We start from the raw sequence: 23,434 nt of genomic DNA, 5'->3' as shown, positions 1-23,434 counted from the left end.
AAAATTATATTGTAGGATTCATAACTCATAGATATATTATGGCTTCTATAATATAAAGGATAAGAGAAAGGGAGAAATGAACCTTTAAGTTTGTATCTTTTATGTGAAGTGGTACATTAACTGTAAGTAAACTGTTAAAAGTTAAAGATATAGACAGTCATCCCTCGGTACCTATGGGAAACTGGTTTCAGGACCCTCCCATACCAGTAAAATCCACAGATCCTCAAGTCCCTTATATAAAATAACATAGTATTTGCATATAATCTATCTTATCTATCTACCTACCTACCTACCTATCTAATCTTCCTGTATATTTTAAATCATCTCTAGATTACTTATAATATCTAGTACAATGTAAATGCTATGTTAATAGTTGTTAGTCTTCATTTTTGTTTGTATTTTTTATTGTACTGTTATTTTTTAATTGTTTCCTTTTTCCTAATATTTTTGATGCTTGGTTGGTTGAATCCACAAATGTGGAACCCACAGATAAGTAGTGTCAACTGTACTGAAATAACTAGAGCAATCACTAAAAAAAAAAAAAATGTAAAGAGGTATAGCTTAAAAGCCAATCGCTATCATAAGTTAAAATGGAATTTTAAAACATTTCATTAACACAAAAGAAGGCAGGAAAGAGACGAAACAAAAATAGAGGGTAAAACACAAAACAATATAAAATGGGAGTTCTTAAATCGAACCAAAATCCTTCCAATAGCCCACAAGGCTCTGACTGGTCCAGCCCAGGCCTCCCTCGCCAGTTTCATCTCACATCTCTCTCTCCACCCCACTGGTTTTCCCCTCAACTCATGTCAACCAGACCCTTTTATTTTCTAGCTCCTCTCCATCCTGAGCTCAACTCCTGCCTGATCAACTCCTTTACGTTTTCTTTTCCTTTTTTTCAGAGATGGAATCTCACTCTGTTGCCCAGGTTGGACTCCCCGGGTCAGGTGATCCTCCCACCTCAGTCAGCCAAGTAGCTAGGACCACAGGTGTGTGCCAAGGCACCCGGCTTGGTCAACTCTTCTTCCTTGAGGTCCTGGCCTAAACAACACTTCTTCTGAGAAGTTTCTCTTGATTATCCCATAGAAAAGGAGGCTCAGATGAATCTTGTGTGCTCACTTCACTTCCTGCCCTTGTCAGTACACTTCAGCTCCCAATTTATGTCTGTTTCTTCTGTTAGATTATGGTCCCAAAGGGCACAGTCATAATCTCTAACAATCGGTTTTCTGAATGAGCTAAACTGAGTAGGATACAATCAGGAGACAACTTAGCCTCAAGCACACTCTTTTTTTTTTTTTTTGAGACAGAGCTTCGCTCTTGTTGCCCAGGCTGGAGTGCAATAGCACCATCTCGGCTCACTGCAACCTCCGCCTCCCGAGTTCAAGCGATTCTCCTGCCTCAGCCTCCCGAGTAGCTAGGATTACAGGTTTGCGCCACCACGCCTATTTTATGTTTTAAGTAGAGACGGGGTTTCACCATGTTGGCCAGGATGGTCTGGAACTCCTGACCTCAGGTGATCCGCCCACGTCAGCCTCCCAAATCCCAGCCTCCCAAAGTGCTGGGATTACAGACGTGAGCCACTGCGCCCAGCCTGGAACGGCACAATTAAAGTGACAGAAAAAATAGATTCTGCAGCCAGGTGCACTTTGGGAGGCCGAGACGGGCGGATCACGAGCTCAGGAGATCAAGACCATCCTGGCTAACATGGTGAAACCCCGTCTCGACTAAAAATACAAAAAAATTAGCCGGGCTTAGTGGCGGGCATCTGTAGTCCCAGCTACTCGGGAGGCTGAGGCAGGAGAATGGCGTGAACCCAGGAGGTGGAGCTTGCAGTGAGCCGAGATTGCGCCTCTGCACTCCAGCCTGGGCGATTGAGCGAGACTCCGTCTCAAAAAAAAGAAAAAAAAATGGATTCTGCCTGAGATGCCTATCAAGGAGGGGAAGGAAGAGCCAATGAAGCGTGTGCATGAGGTCAGGCAAAAAAAAACACAAAAATTGTTGTTCCACTAAAATCAAAATCTTAATCTCTCATCCAATTCCAATTTCTTTTCTTTTTTTTTTTTTGAGACAGAGTCTTGCTGTCGCCCAGGCTGGAGTGCAGTGGTGCAACCTTGGCTCACTGCAACCTCCATCTCCCAAGTTCAAGCAATTCTCCTGCCTCAGCCTCCCAAGTAGCTGGGACTACGGGCATGTGCCACCAAGTCCAGCTAAGTTTTGTATTTTTAGTAGAGACAGAGTTTCACCATGTTGGCCAGGCTGTTCTCAAACTCCTGAGCTCAAATGATCCACCTGCCTAGGCCTCCCAAAGTGCTGGGATTACAGGCGTGAGCCACCGTGCCCAGGCCAATTCCAATTTCTTCCCTCCTCTACACTGCAGGATGCAGCAATGCTCTGTTAACTGTCCTTCTCCTTGCTTCTCCACTCTTCCTCTGATCTCAACGCTGTTTGTGGCAACTCCAGAGCTGAGGCAAGGGGGAGAACCAATGAAACAAAATGAGGCAATGGCCTTCATACTCAGCTGATGCCCTGTGTAGCTTCTGGCTTTATCCTAAAGCCTGTCCTGTTGTGGAAGGTGCCAGTGGGTCCTTCAAGTGCCTCCACCACACTGTGCAGAACCCCACACAGGCCAGTGCTCTCTTCTGCTGACTTCTTGCCCACCACCCAACTCCCTCCTTCTAGAGCCCTACCTGCAGCCTCTCTGTTGGGATTCTTTCTTCCTTCACAGGTAGAATCCCCTTAGATGGCTCAGCTACCCACTGTGGAGTCTACTTGTTCCACCAGCTGGTGCAAGTGTGACTAATTACTGCTAGCCTTCTATGCTCACCCACCCATCAAGGACTGCTCCAAGTAAGAGACAGATAGCAGTCTTCCTGCCTCCTCAACTCCAGGGAACACTGCAGCTTCTTGGCATGTCACTTTGGTGGCAGCTTGGGTAGGCTGACATACTTCAACTGTATAGCAGGCTGGGACTCAGGTCTCATCTCTCCTGCCTGCAAGCACTACAATTCTCTCCGAGGTTTGTCTGAAGGGCCTCTTGTCTTGAGACTGGCAAGGATGGGGAAAGCCACAGCTTTCTAATCCTGTGACTATCCTTTTTTCTTTTTCTTTTCTTTTTTTTCTTTTTTTGAGACAGAGTCTTGCTCTGTCTCCAGGTTGGAGTGGAGTGGTATGATCTTGGTTCACTGCAACCTCCGCCTCCCGGGTTCAAGCAATTCTCCTTCCTCAGCCTCCCAAGTAGCTGGGACTACAGGCATGTGCCACCACGCCCAGCTAATTTTTGTATTTTTAGTAGAGACAGGGTTTTAACATGTTGGCCAGCTGGTCTCGAACTCCTGACCTCAAGTGATCTGCCCACCTCAGCCTCCCGAAGTGCCGGGATTACAGCCGTGAGCCACCACGCCTGGCTTCTTTTTTTTTTTTTCCTTTGAGGTGGAGTTTTGCTGCTGTTGCCCAGGCTGGAGTGTAATGGCGCAATCTTGGTTCACTGCAACCTCTGCCTCCCAGGTTCAAGCAATTCTCCTGCCTCAGCCTCCCAGTTAGCTGAAATTACAGGCACCCACCACCACACCCAGCTAATTTTTGTATTTTTAGTAGAGACTGGGTTTCACCATGTTGGCCAGGCTAGTCTCAAACTCCTGACCGCAGGTGACCCACCCACCTCAGCCTCCCAAAGTGCTGGGATTACAGGAGTGAGTCATCACACCTGGCCCTGTGAATACCTTTTAAAGAATCTAGTGATCATTTAGATCATCTCCTAAGAAGCCCTCTATCAGACTTTGGGAGAACTTACTGCCCCTTATTCTTCAATCTGAGGCTTCAGATTGAATTCCCAGACGCAGATGAAGTCCTGTTCTATATCCAGGTACACTTGTTAACCCCATCCCTTACTCTAACTGAATATCAAGCATTTGAAGATGCAGAATATTCAGGAGATGTCTAGGAGATAATAAATGTCATAATACTCTGATATTCACTAAAAAAATTGATGTTCAATATAGGTATGCTATGACTTCTAGTGACTGTCTATCCATACCATTCACTGTGAGAAGCAGAGTTTTATTTATTTTTTAGACAGAGTAATCTCACTCTGTCTTGATCTCAGCTCACTGCAACCTCCACCTCCCAGGTTCAAGTGATTCTCCTGCCTCGGACTCCTGAATAGCTGGGACTACAGGTGCCCGCCACCATGCCCAGCTAAGTTAAGTTTTGGTTTTTTTTTTTTTGAGACGGAGTCTCGCTTTGTCACCGAGGCTGGAGTACAGTGGCGTGTTCTCGGCTCACTGCAAGCTCCGCCTCCCAGGTTCACGCCATTCTCCTGCCTCAGCCTCCTGAGTAGCTGGAACTACAGGCGCCTGCCACTACGCCTGGCTGATTTTTTGTATTTTTAGTAGAGACGGGGTTTCACCGTGTTAGCCAGGATGGTCTCAATCTCCTGACCTTGTGATCCGCCCGCCTCGGCCTCCCAAAGTGGTGGGATTACAGGCGTGAGCCAGCGCACCCGGCCTAATTTTTGTATTTTTAGTAGAGACGGGGTTTCACTGTGTTGGCTGGGCTGGTCTCAAACTCCTGACCTCAGGTGATCCACCCACCTCGGCCTCCCAAAGTGCTAGGATTACAGGCTTGAGCCATTGTGCCTAGCCCAGAGTTTTATTTATTTTTTATTTTTTATTTTTTCTGAGACAGAATCTCACTCTTGTTGCCCAGGCTGGAGTGCAATGGTGCGATCTAGGCTCACTGCAACCTCTGCCTCCCGAGTTCAAGCGATTCTTCTGCCTCAGCCTCCCAAGTAGCTGGGATTACAGGCGCCCGCCACCATGCCCAGCTAATTATTTTTAGTAGAGACGGGGTTTCACCATGTTGGCCAGGCAGGTCTCAAATCCTGACCTCAGGTGATCCACCCCTCTTGGCCTCCCATAGTGCTGGGATTACAGGTGTGAGTCATCACACCTGGCCCGAGAAGCAGAGTTTTACAACGTTTTATTTTAAAACATATGTGGATAGTTATGGAGTAAAATGCAAAATTTTGAGGGGAAAAAAAAAAAAAGCCCAGGACCTTTCACATAAATGATTGAGCTCAGTGTGAGCTACTTCACTTATGGACCCTAGGGGTAGTACATGAAAAGGTTTGAGAACTTATTTTTTTGTTGTTGAGATGGGGTCTCGCCTCAGCCTCCTGGTGTGGTGGACTACAGGCATGCACTAGCATGCTTGTAGTATCAACTAGTGATTAATTTTTTTTTTATTTTTTGTAGAGACAGGGTCTCACAGTGTTGCCCAGGCTGGTCTCAGACTGGTCTTGAACTCCTGGCCTCAAGCAATTCTCCTGCCTCAGCCTCCCAAAGTGCTGGGTTTACAGATAGATGGGATTCGCTGTGCCAGCCATGAGAACTTCATGAGGGAACTATTCAGTGGGATAGTTGGAAAATTGGGGTTACCCTTCTGGACATCTTTAGGAATGCTGTTGAAGCAAGTGGAGAAAAACCAGGTCACCCTGACTATTCCACAAATCAGCAAACAGAAGTTTCAGAAGCCTCCCCTTCAATACTAAGAAAAGAGAGGGGGGATCCAGCAGGACCTCTGCTCACATTGAAAATAGCAGGTCTGGGTTGATGCCTGTAATCCTAGCACCTTGAGAGGCTGAGATGGGCAGATCACTTGAGCCCAGAAGTTCTAGACCAGCCTGGGCAACAAGGCAAAAGCATTGCTACAAAAAACAAACAAAGAAACAAAGAAACAAACAAACAAAAAACACAAAAATTAGCCGGACGTGGTGGCTTACGCCTATAGTCCCAGCTATTTGGAAAGCTGAGGCAGGAGATTCACCTGAGCCCATGGAGGTCAAGGATGCAATGAGCTGTGATCATGCTACTGCACTGCATTTGGCAACAGAGTGAGACTCTATCTCAAAAAAAAAAAAAAGCAGGTCTGGGTCCCTAGATCAGGAGCCAAACACCAGAAAAGGTTCTGTTTGTGTATGGGTTTTTGTTCATTGGTTCTTTGGTTTGTTTCCTCAGACCAAATTCACATGGCATGTTTGTTGGTTCTTTTGAAGACTGCTTCAGCCATTGAGCCACGTCTGCCTGTATTCTTCAGCAAGAAAACCCTGGAAAAAGGGCACCAAGTGGAAGTAAGGAGCAAGGAAGGGGACAGCTGTGAACACTGGTCTCCTCAGTCAACCACAGGTGTCAGAGAACTCAATGGATGGAGCAGATTTGAAGGAAAGGAATCAGGCAGAATCAAAGGTGGGTGACTTCAGAGAAACCTTAGGAGCCTAGCAGTAGCAGTTGGATGCGCTTGTGGTTGCTTCCCCAGCACAAAACAAAACAAAGCAAAACATCCTCAAAATAAGAATTTAACACCTCTCTTGACTGCACTGCTAGAGAACATCTAATTTCTATATTTAATTTCTGGATTTCCCCAAGGACTCATTCATAGCTTTATGACATTCCTTTTTCTCTGAATGCTATTCAGAAATGTGTACCAAGGTGCATCTGCCATCTCAATATGGTGCTTACCTTTCTTAAGAATTTTCTTCACTTTCAGATAGTTCCCTTGTTTGACATACTCATGAAGCTGAGCTTCCAGGGAGTCATTTCTTAAGGTACCAAGTTGAACAGGACAGGGGAGTGGAAGAGGAACAGCCCGAGACATCCTGTTCCAAAAGAGAGCAGTATGCTTATTTTAACTGAACCAGAAATGCAAGGAAACGACTTAATTCTTTCACATTTAGAAACCTGTACAGCCACCCTCATTAATAATGAAGATTAGGGAACAATTACTGAAACTCTGAATTAATGTTTTTCCTCAGTGTTATCGCTGAAATTAAAGAACTTCAATATACTGTTGAATATAGGAATGATGAGAAGAGACAAGTAAAAATATATATATTTGAATATACTTTATATGGTTTGGCTCTATGTCCCCACCCAAATCTCACCTTGAATTGTAGTTCCCATAATCCCCACAAGTCATGGGAGGGACCCAGTGGGAGGTAATTTAATCATGGGGGTGGTTACCCTCATGCTGTTCTTGTGACCAGTGAGTGAGTTCTCATGAGATCTGATGGTTTTAAAAGGGTTTTTTCCCTCTTTTACTCAGTACTTCTCCTTCCTGCCATCACGTGAAGAAGGACATGTTTGCTTCCCATCTGCCATGATTGTAAGTTTCCTAAGGCCTCCCCAGCCCTGCAGAACTATGAGTCAATTAAACCTCTTTTCTTTATAAATTACTCAGTCTTGGGTATGTCTTTATTAGCAGCACAAGAACAGACGAATACAATATTTGTCACTAATTCCCAGGACTGAAAAAGTGAGGACTTCTAGGAAGTAAAATTCTAAATACATGTGTTTATTGTGTCATTAAGATAACTTGGAGAGTATTGACTTTGAAAGGTTAGAACACAAATGCAGTCATTATGTAAAGCTAGATAGTATAACATAGTGGTTTAGGTTCATAGTTCAGACTCTGAAACTGTCTTGGCTCTGTCACCTCCCTGTGTGATCTTGGAGGAATTATTGATAGGCCTCAATTTCTTCATCTGTAACATGGGAATAATAATAACCAGAGGGTTGCTGAGAGTTTCAGTTTCTTTTTTTGTGTATGTGAGGGAGTCTCACTCTGTTGTCAGGCTGGAGTGCAGTGGCGCAATCTTGGCTCACTGTAACCTCTGCCTCCTGGGTTCAAGCGATGCTCCTGCCTCAGCCTCCTGAGTAGCTGGGACTACAGGTGCGCGCCACCATGCCCGGCTAATTTTTTGTATTTTTAGTAGAGATGAGGTTTGACCATGTTGGACAGGATGGTCTTGATCTCTTGACCTTGTGATCCGCCTGCCTTAGCCTCCCAAAGTGTTGGGATTACAGACGTGAGCCACTGCGCCCAGCCTGAGAGTTTCAAAGGAGCTAATTTGTGTGCAGTGCTTAGCATAGTACCTGGCACCAAACAAGTTCACTGTAGTTGTTAGCTGTTACTGTGCATAAGACCCATGCAGAGAAATTTTAACTTTCCATACGTGGCAGCCACATCTGACCATCATTCTTACAATCAAGTGTCTGTGGTGTACCTACTGGTATGGTTTGAATGTGTCCCCCAAAATCCGTATGTTGAAAACTTGATCCCCAATATGGAGGTGTTGGGAGGTAGAACCTTTAAGATGTGTTTAGGTCATGCGGGCACCACCCTCATGAATGGATTAGTGCTATTGTCATTATAAAGGAAGTAGGTCTTTATGGCAGGAGTGGGTTCCTTATAAAACGATGAGTTTGGGAGACATTTGAGGTTTCTTTCCATCTCCTTGTTCTGCGGTCCTATGATTAAACCTTTTTCTCTGCTGCAACCCAGTGTCTCACTACACTGATTTGCCACGTGGGATTACAATTTAACAGTGATCCTATGAAAAGATGCCCTTTGTGGGCATTTAACCATGGCTCAGTGACCCCTTTGTGGCAGTCCAGGTTTTCATCAGCAGCCAGAACAATCTGGTTCCACCAACCCTTTACTATAATTTTGATGAATGCATATGTTAAACATTAAAGAACTGGAGAAACTGGTGCCTGAGTACAAGGGCTGGAATGCAAAAACAAACCCATTAAGACACCATCTGGCCTTTCTCAGGTCCTAAAGTCTGATCAAATAATAATAGCATTTTTACACATACACCTTGTACCAGGGAACCACTTAAGATTAAGAAACTTTCCAAGACTCTAGAGAAAGCTTTTCAGACCCTAGATCCTAGTTAAAGATTAGATATAGGCCTGGTGTGGTGGCTCACGCCTGTAATCCCAGCACTTTGGGAGGCCGAGGCGGGCGGATCACGAGATCAGGAGATCGAGACCATCCTTGCTGACACGGTGAAACTCCGTCTCTACTAAAAATATATATAAAAAATAATTAGCCAGGCATGGTGGCAGGCACCTGTAGTCTCAGCTACTTAGGAGATTGAGGCAGGAGAATGGCCTGAACCCGGGAGGCGGAGCTTGCAGTGAGCCATGATCGTGCCACTGCACTCCAGCCTGGGAGACAGAGCGAGACTCCATCTCAAAAAAAAAAAAAAAAAAAGATTCGATATAGATTGAATGAAACATCCCACCTTGTAGGTGCACTCCCGCATATCGGCATGGACCTTGAATGTATATAAGCTTTGGGGAAAAAAAAAAAAAATTGTAACTTTTTTTTTTTTTTTTTTTTTTTTGAGACAGTCTTACTTTGTTGCCCAGGCTGCAGTATAGTGGCATGATCTCAGCTCACTGCAATCTCCGCCTCCCGACTTCAAACGATTCTCCTGCCTCAGGCTCCCGAGTAGTTGGGATTACAGGTGCCCACCATCATTACCAGCTAATTTTTGTAGTTTTAATAGAGTCGGAGTTTCATCATGTCGGCCAGGGTGGTCTCGAACTTCTGACCTCAGGTGATCTGCCCACCTAGGCCTCCCAAAGTGTTGAGATTACAGGCATGAACCACTGCGCTGGGCCAAAACTTTTAACTTTTTTAGTTGGTCTGGTGAGTTACTCTGACCTCCCTGTAACCAGTTGCAGAAATAAACTCCCTTCTTTTAGTCTTTTTTTTGAGACAGTCTTGCTCTGTCGCCCAGGCTGAAGTACAGTGGTGTGATCTTGGCTCATTGCAGCCTCTGCCTCCTGGGTTCCAGTCATTCTCCTGCCTCAGCTTCTTGGGTAACTGGGATTACAGGCACCCGCCACCACGTCCAGCTAATTTTTTCTTTTCTTTTTTTTTTTTTTGAGACAGAGTCTCGCTCTGTCGCCAGGCTAGAGTGCAGGGGCGCATTCTCAGCTCACTGCAACCTCTGCTTCCCGGGTTCGAGCGATTCTCCTGCCTCACCCTCCCGAGTAGCTAGGCCTACATGCACGCACCACAACGCCCAGCTAATTTTTGCATTTTTAGTAAAGATGGGTTCTCACCATGTTGGCCAGGATGGTCTCGATCTCTTGACCTCATGATGCACCCGACTCAGCCTCCCAAAGTGCTGGGATTACAGGCATAAGCCTCCACATCTGGCTGACTAATTTTTGTATTTTTAGTAGAGACAGGGTTTCACAATGTTAGCCAAGCTGGTCTCAAACTCCTGACCTCAGGTGGTCTGCCTGCCTCGGCCTCCCAAAGTGCTGGGATTACAGAAGTGAGCCACCGCGCCTGGCCAATAAACTCCCTTCTTTCCCAGTCTGGATCTCATTATTGGACTGTGAGAACAAGCAGCTGGACCTCATTCTGTTCTGGGACACCCTGACATTTCAGCACCCTGAGACGAGCCCTCCTTTAAGCCAGGGGCCATGTCTGGCACCTCCCTTGTAGGCAGGGACATTGCTGACTTTAGGCGCGTAAACTGGCTTGCAGCAGAGAAATGGTTTCTGATTCTGGAAGAAGTCTCTGATGATTATTCCCAAGCATAATCCATCCTCCCTTTCCCTTCTCCTGATCTGTTGGCCTCCTCAGAGGCCATGTAAACTCTTCGAGGGTCCTATTAACTCTCCCTAACCTATAGAAAGGGACCTGTTAAAGGCATTTTTCCACACTGGAAGAATAAAGGGCACTGTTTTGGGGAAGTACTCCTGGACCCTTCAAGTCTCAGTTCAGAAACCTGGTTTTGGTTGGGCGTAATGGCTCACACCTGTAATCCTAGCACTTTGAGGGGCTGAGGAGGGTGGATCACCTGAGGTCACGAGTTTGAGACTAGCCTGGACAACACGGCAAAATGCTGTCTCTACAAAAAATACAAAAATTGGCCGGGCAGTCAGGCACAGTGGCCCACGCCTGTAATCCTAACACTTTGGGAGGTCAAGGCGGGTGAATCACCTGAGGTCAGGAGTTCAAGACCAGCTTGACTGATATGGTGAAACCCCCACCTCTACTAAAAATACAACAATTAGCTGGGTGTCGTGGCGGGCGCCTGTAGTCCCAGCTACTTAGGAGGCTGAGACAGGACAATCGTTTGAACCTGGGAGGTGGAGGTTGCAGTGAGCCGAGATCATGCCACTGCACTCCAGCCTGGGCAACAGAGCAAGACTCTGTCTCAACAAAACAAAACAAAAAACAAACGTCTGGGCGCATGGCTCATGCCTGTAATCCCAACACTTTGGGAGGGTGACGCTGGTGGATCACAAGGTCAGGAGTTCTAGAACAGCCTGCCCAACATGGTGAAACCCCACCTCTACTAAAACTACAAAAATTAGCTGGGTGTGGTGGCGGGCACCTGTAATCCCAGCTACTCAGGAGGCTAAGGCAGGAGAATCGTTTGAACCTGGGAGGTGGAGGTTGCAGTGAGCCAAAATCATGCCACTGCACTACAGCCTGGGCAACAGAGCAAGACTCTGTCTCAACAAAACAAAAAACAAAAGTCTAGGTGCATGGCTCACGCCTGTAATCCCAACACTTTAGGAGGGTGAGGCTGGTGGATCACAAGGTCAGGAGTTCTAGACCAGCCTGCCCAACATGGTGAAACCCCATCTCTACTAAAACTACAAAAATTAGCTGGGTGTGGTGGCGGGCACCTGTAGTCCCAGCTACTCAGGAGGCTGAGGCAGGAGAATTGCGTGAACCTGGGAGGCGGAGGTTGCAGTGAGCCGAGATCATGCCATTGCACTCCAGCCTGGGTGACAGAGCAAGACTCCGTTTCAAAAAAAATTGGCCAGGCGTGGTGGCGAGCACCTGTAGTCCCAGCTACTCAAGAGGCGGAGGCACAAGAATCACTTGAACCTGGGAGGTGGAGGTTGCAGTGAGCTGAGATCATGCCATTGCACTACAGCCTGGGCAACTGAGCAAAACTCCATCTCAAAAAAAAAAAAAAAGGAAAAGAAATCGGGTTTTATTTAATTTTTTTAGATGTGGGATCTTGCTATGTTGCCCAAGCTGGTCTTCAACTCCTGGCCTCAAACAATCCTCCTGCCTCAGGCTCCCAAAGTTCTGGGATTATAGGTGTGAGCCACCATGCTGGCCAAGTCTGGTTTTATTTTTATTTTTTTATTATTATTTTTTAAAAATAGAGATGAGGTCTCACTATGTTGCCCAGGCTGATCTTGAACTCCTGGGCTCAAGTGATCTCCTACCTCAGCCTCCCAAAGGGCTAGAATTACAGTCATGAGCCACCACGCTGGGCCCAAATCTGATTTTAGAATTCTGATTTGTGAAGGCTTGTGCTTGTTCTTGTCTGTGTGTCGGGGGTGGAATCCTGAAGGAATCACTAGCAGAAGCTCAGCAGGCCTCACTCAGAGGGAACCTCTTGTCTGTTTTGCCACATTAAAACTCAGATACTGAGGGGAGTAACTGGTGTTTGTGTTTTTGTCGTGTGTATAATTTCATCTGAGCAATACGAGAAATGCCTTTTTTTTTTTTTTTTTGAGACAGAGTCTTGCTCTGTCACCCAAGTTAGAGTGCAGTTCTGCGATCTCGGCTCACAGCAGCCTCTGCCTCCCGGGTTCAAGCAATTGAAATAGCCTTTGCAAAATTATGACTGAGATAGTGAAAGAGATCTAACTTAACTGACTCCATCTTGCTTCTAACTTCCAAGCTGTCCTTGTTCATTCCTGGGTGTAGACTGAACTAACTTTGGGAGAAACTTGGTTTACAGTTTATAGTTTAAACAAAGACAGTAACAGCCTTTTCCCAAAGCAGACCTCCTTCTTGTCTGGGGACTAGATTGCCTTTGTAGGACTAACATTAGCCACAAGATTAGAAATTATGGTTTAGGAGTCATGCAGCTGGATGCTACAAGATTCTGACCCTTCCTAAACTGCTCCTAAAATCAATGCTTGATATATTTTGCAGACCTTGCACTTCAGCTGGCACCACCCAGATCAATAAACTGGCTCATCTGATCTTGTGGTCCCCACCCAGGAACTGACTCAGCACAAGAAGACAGCTTTGACTCCCTATGATTTCTTCCCTGACCAATTAGCACTCCTGGCTCACTGGTTTCCCTTCACCCACCAAGTTATCCTTAAAAACTGTGTTCCTCGAATGCTGATTTGAGTAATAATAAAACTCCGGTCTCCCTCACAGCTGGCTCTGTGTGAATTACTCTTTCTCTATTGCAATTCCCCTGTCTTGATGAATTGGCTCTGTCTAGGCAGCAGGCAAGGTGAACCCCTTGGGTGGTAACACTATTCTCATGCCTCAGCCTGTACCTCCTAGTGTGTACCAGCTGTGCACCGGCGGTTTTTTTTTTTTTTTTTTTTTGGAGACCGAGACTCACTCTGTCACCTGGGCTGGAGTGCAGTAGTGTGATCTTGGCTCACTGCAACCTCTGCCTCCTGGGTTCAAGTGATTCTCCTGCTTCAGCCTCCCGAGTAGCTGGGATTACAGATGTGCACCACCATGCCTGGCTAATTTTTTGTATTTTCAGTAGAGACAGGGTTTCATCATGTTGGCCAGGCTGGTCTGGAATTCCTGACTTCAAGTGAGCCACCCGACTCGGCCTCCCAAAGTGCTGGGACTGCAGGCTTGAGCCACCCTCAGCAATTCATCCCACCAGAAGAAAAGGCTAAGGTAAATTTATCTGCACAGGAAACTGGTAAATTTATCTGCACAGAAAAACTGAACTACAAGGGATGAGGTACTTAACTTCCCACCTGAAGGCCCAGGAATTTTTTTTCTTTCTTTCTTCATTGAGATTGGGTCTCTGTCCCTCAGACAGGAGTGCAGTGGCACGATATTGGCTCATTAAAGTCTCCCTCTGGGATCAAATGACCGCAGTCTCCTGAGGAGCTAGCACCGGTGCACACCACCACCCGAGAATCTGACTTATTTTTCCACCTTTCATAGAAAGTGCATAAAAAAGCGCCTAATTAAACTTGAAACAGAAAAAAGACATAGCCGGATAAAACCTAAGCTCGCAACAATTCCAAACCCACGACACTATGACAACAACGGCACACATGCCATCTTTCCAAACACATCGTGCAATCAGAAGAAAGCGCGAAAGCAGTCCCCCCTACCACAAATTACGCAGTCAAGTTTCCCACATTTGCGGAAATCACAAGGATCAATACACACATCCAAAGTGCAACGAAAAAGCCTCCTCTTAAAAAACAAAAACCACCTTAATGATCATGTTATCCCGCTGCCAGATAAGTACGAGTTGTTAGTTACTACTAGCTACCTCACCACCGTCCTCAACACACTACTTAGTCATGGCAAATTGTATTGTGAATTGTTTTTAGGCATCATTTCGAAACCACCGCTTCTTCGTATGACACAACTCAGACTACACCTTCTTTGATATTCGCTAGAAAAATTCTTCCGCGCGAAGAACGCACTAGAACCGGCAATCACTGCGCCTCTATCTACATATGCCCGCCTCTAATAGTGACGTCACCATCTGCTTCTTTACGCTTTGACTGAATTCCCTTCCAGATCGGTTCACTCTTAGCTACCGCTCCCAAAGATTCAAAAGAAATCGCATTGTGTGATAAGAAATTTTTTTTTCCTTTTTTCTGCACAGGCTCATATAATAGAAGGAACCTTTGTTACTTTTTCAGAGAATTCATACAGCCATTAATTATCCAGACCTATTTCTCAGTGTTTTTTTTTTCCCTCCCTCCCTCCCTTCCTTTTCTCTTTCTTTCCCTCCCTCCTTCCCTCCCTTTCTCCCTCCCTCCCTCCCTTTTATCCCTCTCTCCCTCTCTCTTTCTCTTTCTTTTTTTCTTGACGGAGTTTCGCTCTTGTTGCCCAGGCTGGAGTGCAATGGCGTGATCTCGGCTCACTGCAACCTCCGCCTCTCAGGTTCAAGCAATTCTCCTGCCTCAGCCTCCCGAGTAGCTGGGATTACAGGTGCCTGCCACCACGCCCAGCTAATTGTTGTAGTTTTAGTAGAGATGGGGTTTCACCACGTTGGCCAGGCTGGGGTCGAACTCCTGACCTCAGGTGACCCGCCAACCTCGGCCTCCCAAAGTGCTGGGATTACAGACATAAGCCACCGCGCCTGGCCCTCAGTGTTCTTTTCATTCCACTTAAGAAATTGGAACACACCACGATGAGGATGATGATGCCAAAACTAGATTGATGGCTCACATCATCTACAGTACAAATACATGCTTAATAATTTAACACTTTAGGCCAGGCACGGTGGCTCACGTCTGTAATCCCAGCACTTTGGGAGACCAAGGTGGGTGGATCACCTGAGGTCAGGAGTTCAAGACCAGCCTGACCAACATGGTGAAACCCCATCTCAAAATACAAAAAATTAGCTGGGTGTGGTGGCAGGTGCCTGTAATCCCAGCTACTCAGGAGGCTGAGGCAGGAGAATCGCTTGAACCAGGAGGTGGAGGTTGCAGTGAGCCAAGATCGCACCATTGCACTCCAACCTAGGCGACAAGTAAAAAACTCCGTCTCAAAAAATAATAGTAACAATAATAATAATTTAACACTTTATTGAACTCAAAGCAACATTAAGCATCTTTGCCTTCGTTGTACACAGCTGAACAGGTGCCCAGGGAGGGGAAGGCTGCATGGTTTTGCTTGGCGGGGAAGGTGTGCACCCTGAAGTCCTGCCGTGTTGTGGGAAGATTAGCCCATGTTCTGTCGGTTGCCGTAACCCCTAGGGTGGGTGTCCTTCCAGTCATCCCACTCTCGAGCTCTTTGGAGTGTTTGTTCATCATCCTCTTCCTCCTTTTCTTGATCTTTCTGTTGCTGAGTGGCTTTTCTGAATTCTTCTGGTGTTGCCTTAGCTATTCCCTGATCTGGTAACACTGCATGTTTCTGATGTTGATCATACCAGTCACTCACTGTCATAGAAGCCAGACTTGGATAACCAGCGCCAAATACTTTGGCTTGCGCCATGTTCCGAGTGAGAATGAAGGGTTTTATTAGAGGCCTCTCATGGCCAGATGAGTTCGAAGTGGATGCCTCTCTTGAAAAGTCTTTCTCTCCCAGGATCTTTATTTCCTGATCAATGCTCTCAATCTCTTCTAAGCTGGTATCAATCCACCTCTGAAGGTGAAGAAGATAATATTCACGAACACGCTCATCATCTGCTTGACCACTTTCCACAGCAGATTTCATTGTAGACAACCTATGCTCCAACTCCTTCTTCTGCTTGTATCTCTCTATTTTAGCCTGTCTTTGAGATGCCATAGCAACGAGGCTAGGATAAACCGTGGAAGTAATAGCAGTGTTATTTTCAGCTGAGTTGGTCTTGGTTTGGGGTAGCTCAAACTCGGCCACACGATAGTAATGACACTGAGTTAAGTATTTTATAAAGTGTTCGCGAGCCTGCTGCAAATGATCTAGACGCTTACTGGGGTTGACTTGTTTCATGGTGAGGGCTCCTTGAAACGCTGGCACCATCAGGTACTTCAGGTCGGTGGAAGTAATCTCCTCCAAATCTTCATTTCGGCTAAACAAGTCGAGCTGCGATAACATTTTGGCAACCTTCTGAAGGAGGTCGAGGCCCTTTAACACCTTTTCCTGGACTATCCGGGAACCGGTGGGTTCAGTCGCTCCTTCGACTTCTTCCAGAAGCTGTCTGCTGGAATCGAACAGCTCGGGGAGCCGCGGCGGCGGCAGAAACTCGTCTTCAGCAGCTGCCATCTTGGGAAGGCTGACGTGTAATGTTGATTCCTTCCCTTTCCGGACACACGTAAAGATTCTGGCGCGGATTTCTAACAACCAGTCTCAATCGGGCGCTGCCGAGCAGGGCAGTCAGGGAGGCGGTGGCGATGGGGAGACATAGGGGAAAGCAACAGAGTCGGTTGTGCCGGGTCTGAATCGCTGCTCCACTCTGGGTCTTCGTCAAACTTTGTCTCTCTGTTTTCGTTTCCTAAAATTGTAAAGTGGGAATAATACTGCCTGCCTGGCTCACAAGATTTCTGTGAGGACTGAATAAGAGAATGCATTTAAAATGTGGCTACCCCCAACCCAGGCTATTCTGCCCCTCGACTGCTGCCCCCTGTACTTTGGAACCCCCAAACTGACTTTGCCAAGATTCAAGTATCTGCAGTTCCTGCCACACAGGCAAGTAGCATCAGGCCTGGATTTGGTAACAAACTGAGTGCGCTTATATGTGTATATCTGTGTATGTATGATGTACAAAGTACTGGGATTACAGGCGTGAGCCACCACGCCTGGCCTAAAACTCAGTTTTTAAAAATTACTGAGCGGCCGGGCGCGGTGGCTCACACCTGTAATCCCACCACTTTGGGAGGCCGAGGCGGGCGGACTACGAGGTCAGGAGACTGAGACCATCCTGGCTAACACAGTGAAACCCCGTCTCTACTAGAAATACAAACAATTAGCTGGGTGTGGTGGCAGGTGCCTGTAATCCCAGCTACTCAGGAGGCTGAGGCAGGAGAATTGCTTGTACATAATACATATTATGTGTATACAGATATATAGCACACATATTACACACACACACATACACAGAATCAAACCAACTACATGACCAAATCATGACTAAATCAAAGGCCCCAAATAAGTTGAGATGGAGAAACACAGCCCCTCAATTCAGAATGTTATTTGGAGAGTTCCCTCACACGTGGGGAAGGGCAACACGCGCACACCTATTAATCTCAGATCATGGCTGTTCCTGCCAACTCAGGTGTGCTGTCCTAAGACATGCCCCTCAGTTTGTGAGTCTCACCACATCTCTGAATTTCCAACCATCCCTTAGCCTCATGGGGGTCAAGGAAGGAAGGGCTGATGCTCAGAAATATGAGATTGACATATATACTCAGTAGTTTTTAAAAGCTGAGTTTTGTCATATAAGTTCACAGAGCAATTGTGACTGTTAAAACGTCATTAATGTTGGCCAGGCGTGGTGGCTCACACCTGTAATCCCAGCACTTTGGGAGGCCGAGGCAGCTGGATCACCTGAGGTCAGGAGTTTGAGACCATCCTGACTTGGAGAAACCCTGTCTCTACTAAAAATACCAAATTAGCCAGTTGTGGTGGCACATGCCTGTAACCCCAACTACTTAGGAGGCTGAGGCAGGATAATTGCTTGAACGTGGGAGGCGGAGGTTGCAGTAAGCCGAGATCACGCTATTGCACTCTAGCCTGGGCAACAAGAGCAGAACTCTGTCTCAAAAAAAAAAAAAAAAAAAAAGTCATTAATGCCAATGTCACTGAATCTAATTTATTATTATTATTATTATTTTTAAGACAGAGTCTCACTCTGTCACCCAGGCTGGAGTGTAGTGACATGATCTTGGCTCACTGCAACCTCCATCTCTTGAATTCAAGCAATTCTCCTGCCTCAGCCTCCTAAGTAGCTGGAACTATAGGCATGCATCACCACATCTGGCTAATTTTTTGTGTTTTTGGTAGAGACAAGGTTTCGCCATGTTGGCCAGGCTGGTCTCGAACCCCTGACCTCAGGTGATCTGCCTGCCTCAGCCTCCCGAAGTGCTGGGATTACAGGCATGAGCCACTGTGCCCGGCCACTAAATGTCTTACTCAACACTCTGAGTTGTGGAGAGCCAAATCCATTCACTCCTGAAACACACTGGCCCTGAAGCTGCATTTCTCAGCCACAAAGCTCTGCAATAAAAAACATACTAACTCTGTTTAGGCCAGGGGCGGTAGCTCATGCCTGTAATCCCATCACTTTGGGAGGCCGAGGTGCTGATATCACCTGAGCTTGGGGAGATTGAGGCTGTGTTGTGCCACTACACTCCAGCCTAGTGAGAGTAAGACCCTGTCTTAACCGCTCCCCAATCAACAAAAAACAACAACAGCAGCAAAAAACCAACTCCACACTATTTAGTACAATTGCTGATTTAGGACAATTGCTGGATTACCTTCATCCACAAAGTGTGACCCAGCCCACCTCAGTTATACTATATAATCTCATTATTGAACTATCTTCCTAATTTTATTCCAGAAGGTTTGATTTCACATCAGGAAAGTAATACTTTGGCTGCTTTCAATGGTATCCAGGAATGCCAGGCTGACAACAGCTCTGAGGCCTCTATGATTATTTGTGCCCCCCATGGCTCTGATATCACAGGTACTAACAGACCCTTTTTGCTATGCTGGGAGAACTTCATTTCTGATGACCACATTGTCTACTCCAGTATTTTCACCATTCATAAAGTATTATTGAATTTCTTTGAGTGCTGCTAATGATGAAAAACACCTGTTCTCAAGTCATTACTTACACGTAGTGCATACTTTTCATTTACTCACAGCCACTTAAATGTTCAAGGTCCAGTCCACTGGCCTGGCCTCTGGGGATACTAAGAGGAATAATGCAAAGACCGAGTCTGCCTGCAATAAATAAGATCATAGTCTGTAGGGAAAACAGACTTGCCAGACTATAAAAAGTTCAGTCAGAGCCACATTACGATTTTGAAGGGCCCATACTTTTGCCTTTGTGTGCCTGCCTCCTCTGTTAAAATATACATATTTCCATTAAAATGTATATTAAAAATGCTATCTTATGACTGCATTGATTAAAACATGAATATATTATTATATATGACATTTTCTTCCAGCTAAAAATTCATTTTTTTCTTCTGATTTTTAAAAGAAGTGCCCCTAGGCCCTGTGCCTATGGTACCTAACAGATAAGGTTAGGTGGGTTCAGTGGCACTGAGTGGATCCCAGGCAGTTTGGAAGGGCTGAAGTACAAGTTTTCCAGGTAGATGAAGAACGGCAGGGCAGGGAAGTGCATTCCAGGAAGAGCAGGCATATAAGTTTATGGAAGTAATACAGTAAGGCTGTCTGGAAACTTTAAAGTAAGGAAACAGATTAAGTAGAGCAATGCTTCTCCAGTGGAATATGGTGTGGGCAACATTCAACATATTCAATTGAACATTTTTAGTAGCTATATTATTATTTTTATTATTTTTTATTTATAGAGATGAGGGTCTCGCTATGCTGCCCAGTCTGGTCTTGAGCTCCTGGTCTCAAGCCATCCTCCTGCCTCAGCCTCCCAAAGTACTGGGATTACAAGTGTGAGTCATCAGGCCGGGCCCACATGAAATTAACTTTATTATCATGTTTTGACTGGGCACGATGACTCATGCCTAAAATCCCAGCACTTTGGGAGGCTGAGGCCGGATGACTTGAGGCCAGCAGTTGACGATTAGCCTGACCAACTTGCCTAAACCCTGCCTGTACCAAAAATACAATTAGCTTATTGTGGTCATGCATGGCTGCAGTCCAGCTACTCTGAGGTTGAGGCATGAGAATTGCTTGAACCTGGAAGGCGGAGGTTGCAGTGAGCTGAGATTACACTACTGCACTCCAGCCTGGGCAACAGGGTGAGACTCTGTCTTATAAAAAACAAAAAATAAAAACCAAAAAAACCCACAAATCATTGCATTTACCTTACTAAAGTTCCTAAGCATTAAACGATAGCAAGGTACAGCTTTAAACAGTAAGCAACGGTAACAACCCTGCAACCCCAAAAGCATTAAGAACCAAAAGAAACAATGAAAAAAAAAAACAAAAACAACCCAGGGCGCGGTGGCTCTCGCCTGTAATCCCAGCACTTTGGGAGGCAGAAGAGGGTGGATCACCTGACATCAAGAGACCAGCCTGACCAACATGGTGAAACCCTGTCTCCACTAAAAATACAAAAAATTAGCCAAGCGTGGTGGCGGGTGCCTGTATTCCCAGCTCTACTCAGGAGGTGGAGGTTGCAGTGAGCTGAGATTGCACCATTGCACTCCAGCCTGGGTGACAAAAAGCAAAACTCTGTCTCAAAAGAAAAAAAAAAAAAAAAGCCAGGTGCCATGGCTCACGCCTGTAATTCCAGCATTATGAAAGGCCAAAGGTGTGGATCACTTGAGGACAGGAGTTCCAGACCAGCCTTGCCAACATGGTAAGACCCCATCTCTACTGAAAATACAAAAATTAGCCGGGCATGTGGTACACTCCTGTAATGTAATCCCAGTTTCTCAGGAAGCTGAGACACGAGAATAGCTGGAACTCGGGAGATGGAGGCTGCAGTGAGCCGAGATTGCTCCAGTGCACTCCAGCCTGGGAAACAGCAAGACTGTGCCCCCCCAAAATAAGGCAAAAACCTAAAACAACCAAAGAAGCTGGGCGCATGAATCTGGGCACCATTGCACTCCAGCCTAGGTAAACAAAGCCAAACAATCCTTCCACCGGCAAAAAACAAAGCAAAAGCAAATACACAACAAAACTCTTATTTCAACCACCACAACCAGGGAAAAGCGCGTATGCAGCCCCCACTATCACAAATTATGCGGTCGAGTTTCCCACATCTGGGAAAGCAGCGGGGGTCAGCATAATTGGAGTGTAATGGATGAGCCTCGCCCTGGGAAAACCACCTTCGTGATCATGGTATCTCCCCAGCCAGGTAAGTATGAGGTACTTGCCAGACCCCAGCAATCCCCGGTGCCACCCACATCATTGTAAACTGCGTGTAACTCCTGAAATGACTCTAATTGTACTCTGTCCACATATCGTGAACAAAATAAACAGATTTTTATACTATATCTTAGTGTTGGCGACAGAGTTGTGCAAAAAGGAACGCCCTTCCAAAATGCAGTCTTTAATTTACTCCCCCTCCCGGCGTCACGTCATGCGTAGGCCTGGCTGGTCAGAGAGCACAGCTGCGCTCTCATCTGGGCCCGCTTCCAACCACCAGTTCCTCCTCCCGCTCGCATCAATGCAAGTGACATCTGTCAGGCCATTTTCCTGACAAAAACGCACCACCTCCCTACTTTTGGCGTAGCCTAAGGCCTTCGGATCTCCCAGTATGGAGAGTTTCCTTGAGCAAACAGACGTGAATGAACTTTTAGTCGCGGGATACCCACGCTATGCACCAGCCGAGCATCATTTTCTCTTATTCCAAGAAGGGGAATAGGGCATGCTAGCAGGTTGTATTGCAGAGTGGAGGGTTTTGGAATCCAAGATCTGGACTGCAATCTAGTGTTCACAATGCAAGACTTTCGATGAGCTTATGGCCTCAACTTGTTCCTCAGTTTGTAAAACCTGCATTACTGTCCTTGGAGGAGTTCTTGTAAAGACTAAACCAAATAAATTAATGAATAGCTTAAACCTTAAAGCATAATTATAACATGTGAGTCACGCAATCCAATAAAAACCCTAAAGCAAACCAAGGAATACTAACAGCTAACATCTACTGTTTACCATGCACCTGGACTTTATGGTTAATCCTCACAACGTTGAAGTAGGAAATGGAATCATCCCCATTTCATGGATAAAGAACCTGAGGCATGATGAAGATTCTTTGCTGGCCGGCTGAGGTGGCTCATGCCTGTAATCCCAATACATTTAGGAGGCCCAGGCGGGCGGATCACCTGAGGTCAGGGGTTCAAGACCAGCCTGGCCAACATGATGAAACCCCGTCTCTACTAAAAATACAAAAATTAGCTGGGTGTGGTGGCACGCGCCTGTAATCCCAGCTATTTGAGAGGCTGAGGCAGGAGAATTGCTTGAATCTTGGAGGCGGAGGTTGCAGTGAGCCAATGAGCCGTGATCATGCCACCACACTCCAGCCTGGGCGACAGAGCGAGACTCTGGCTCAAAAAAAAAATTCTTTTCTTGTTTGCTTGGCCAAACCTTAGTCAGGCTTCTGAATCTTCTCATAGGCCAGTCTGTGCATGTTCTTGTAAAATCTAGTTTTAGTAAAGGAACCCTACTAATTCAATTTAGCTGAAACCCAAATTCTCCAAATCTGATCAGGTTCCTCATCCTGCACCACCCCCCAGGTGATATCTGATCACCCCAGCCTGTCTTCAGCAAGAATCCTGTTAGATCAGTTTAGCCAGAATTCCTCTTACCCCTGATGTTTCCTCTTGGTAATTTTCCATCCACTGACCTCCACACTGCTCCTTGGCTATAAATTCCCATTTGCCCATGCTGTACTTTGGACTTGTGCCCAATCTTTCTCCTCTACTATAAGACCCCATTGCAGTGGTCCCTATACCTATCCTGATGGTCCTAAACAAAGTCATCCTTACAGCAAAAAATTCACCTCTCCCAGTTACCAAAGCCTCTTCTACTGATGTGCCTGGAGGAGCTACAGTAACTATAAACCCCTGCAAATGTGGAGGAAGTAACTAGAGCCTGGGTCCAGTCATGACTGTCTACTGAATCATCTTAGCCAATGCTCACTGAAGGCTCATGGTGCTCTCAGCACAGGGAGAAGAACTTCACACACCTTAACTCATTTAATCCACTCAACAATTCTACAGAGTAGACAATATCTCCATTTTGCAGATGAGAAAACTGAGGCCAAGAGAGGCTGATATATGCCCAAGTGGCAGAGAAGGAATTAAAATCCACATAGACATCCCCAGAGAGGACTTCCTTTTTTATTTTTATGCACACATAGACAAGGGTGACATCTATAGAAAACAATCTGGATCACCCAGAAAGCATGTGGCATCCCAGGTGAACTGCTATGTGAGGTAACTGGCCCAAGGGCTCTAGTCACCCACCCTAACATCCCACCCAAAGACCCTGAGGACTGGGGGGTCAATATATT

The 23,434-nt window shown here is 46.1% G+C and overlaps 2 protein-coding genes and 2 non-coding genes across 4 annotated transcripts in view; all 4 read right to left on the bottom strand.

Moving 5' to 3' along the window:
• TEX14 (testis expressed 14, intercellular bridge forming factor) overlaps positions 1 to 23,434 on the bottom strand; it is a 144,234-nt gene that overhangs the window by 96,927 nt on the left and 23,873 nt on the right. The window contains exon 2 of the mRNA XM_050764814.1: positions 6,516 to 6,652. Within this exon, the coding sequence (XP_050620771.1) occupies positions 6,516 to 6,651 (136 nt within the window). The 5' untranslated portion in view covers position 6,652. The remainder of the gene's footprint in view (positions 1 to 6,515; positions 6,653 to 23,434) is intronic.
• On the bottom strand, positions 13,913 to 14,083 carry LOC126940047 (U1 spliceosomal RNA). Its single transcript, XR_007720572.1, has one exon. It is a non-coding gene; the product is annotated as a U1 spliceosomal RNA (small nuclear RNA).
• Positions 15,361 to 23,434, bottom strand: part of IGBP1C (immunoglobulin (CD79A) binding protein 1 family member C) — a 31,931-nt gene continuing 23,857 nt past the window's right edge. The window contains exon 2 of the mRNA XM_050764751.1: positions 15,361 to 16,765. Within this exon, the coding sequence (XP_050620708.1) occupies positions 15,514 to 16,536 (1,023 nt within the window). The 5' untranslated portion in view covers positions 16,537 to 16,765 and the 3' untranslated portion in view covers positions 15,361 to 15,513. The remainder of the gene's footprint in view (positions 16,766 to 23,434) is intronic.
• Positions 21,123 to 21,285, bottom strand: LOC126940014 (U1 spliceosomal RNA). The gene has a single exon (XR_007720541.1). It is a non-coding gene; the product is annotated as a U1 spliceosomal RNA (small nuclear RNA).

The sequence above is a fragment of the Macaca thibetana genome, chromosome 16 (genome assembly GCF_024542745.1).
Source record: "Macaca thibetana thibetana isolate TM-01 chromosome 16, ASM2454274v1, whole genome shotgun sequence".
Lineage (NCBI taxonomy): Eukaryota > Metazoa > Chordata > Mammalia > Primates > Cercopithecidae > Macaca > Macaca thibetana.
The sequence above is the reverse complement of the archived record's forward strand: the minus strand, read 5'-3'. Positions and strand labels throughout refer to the sequence as shown.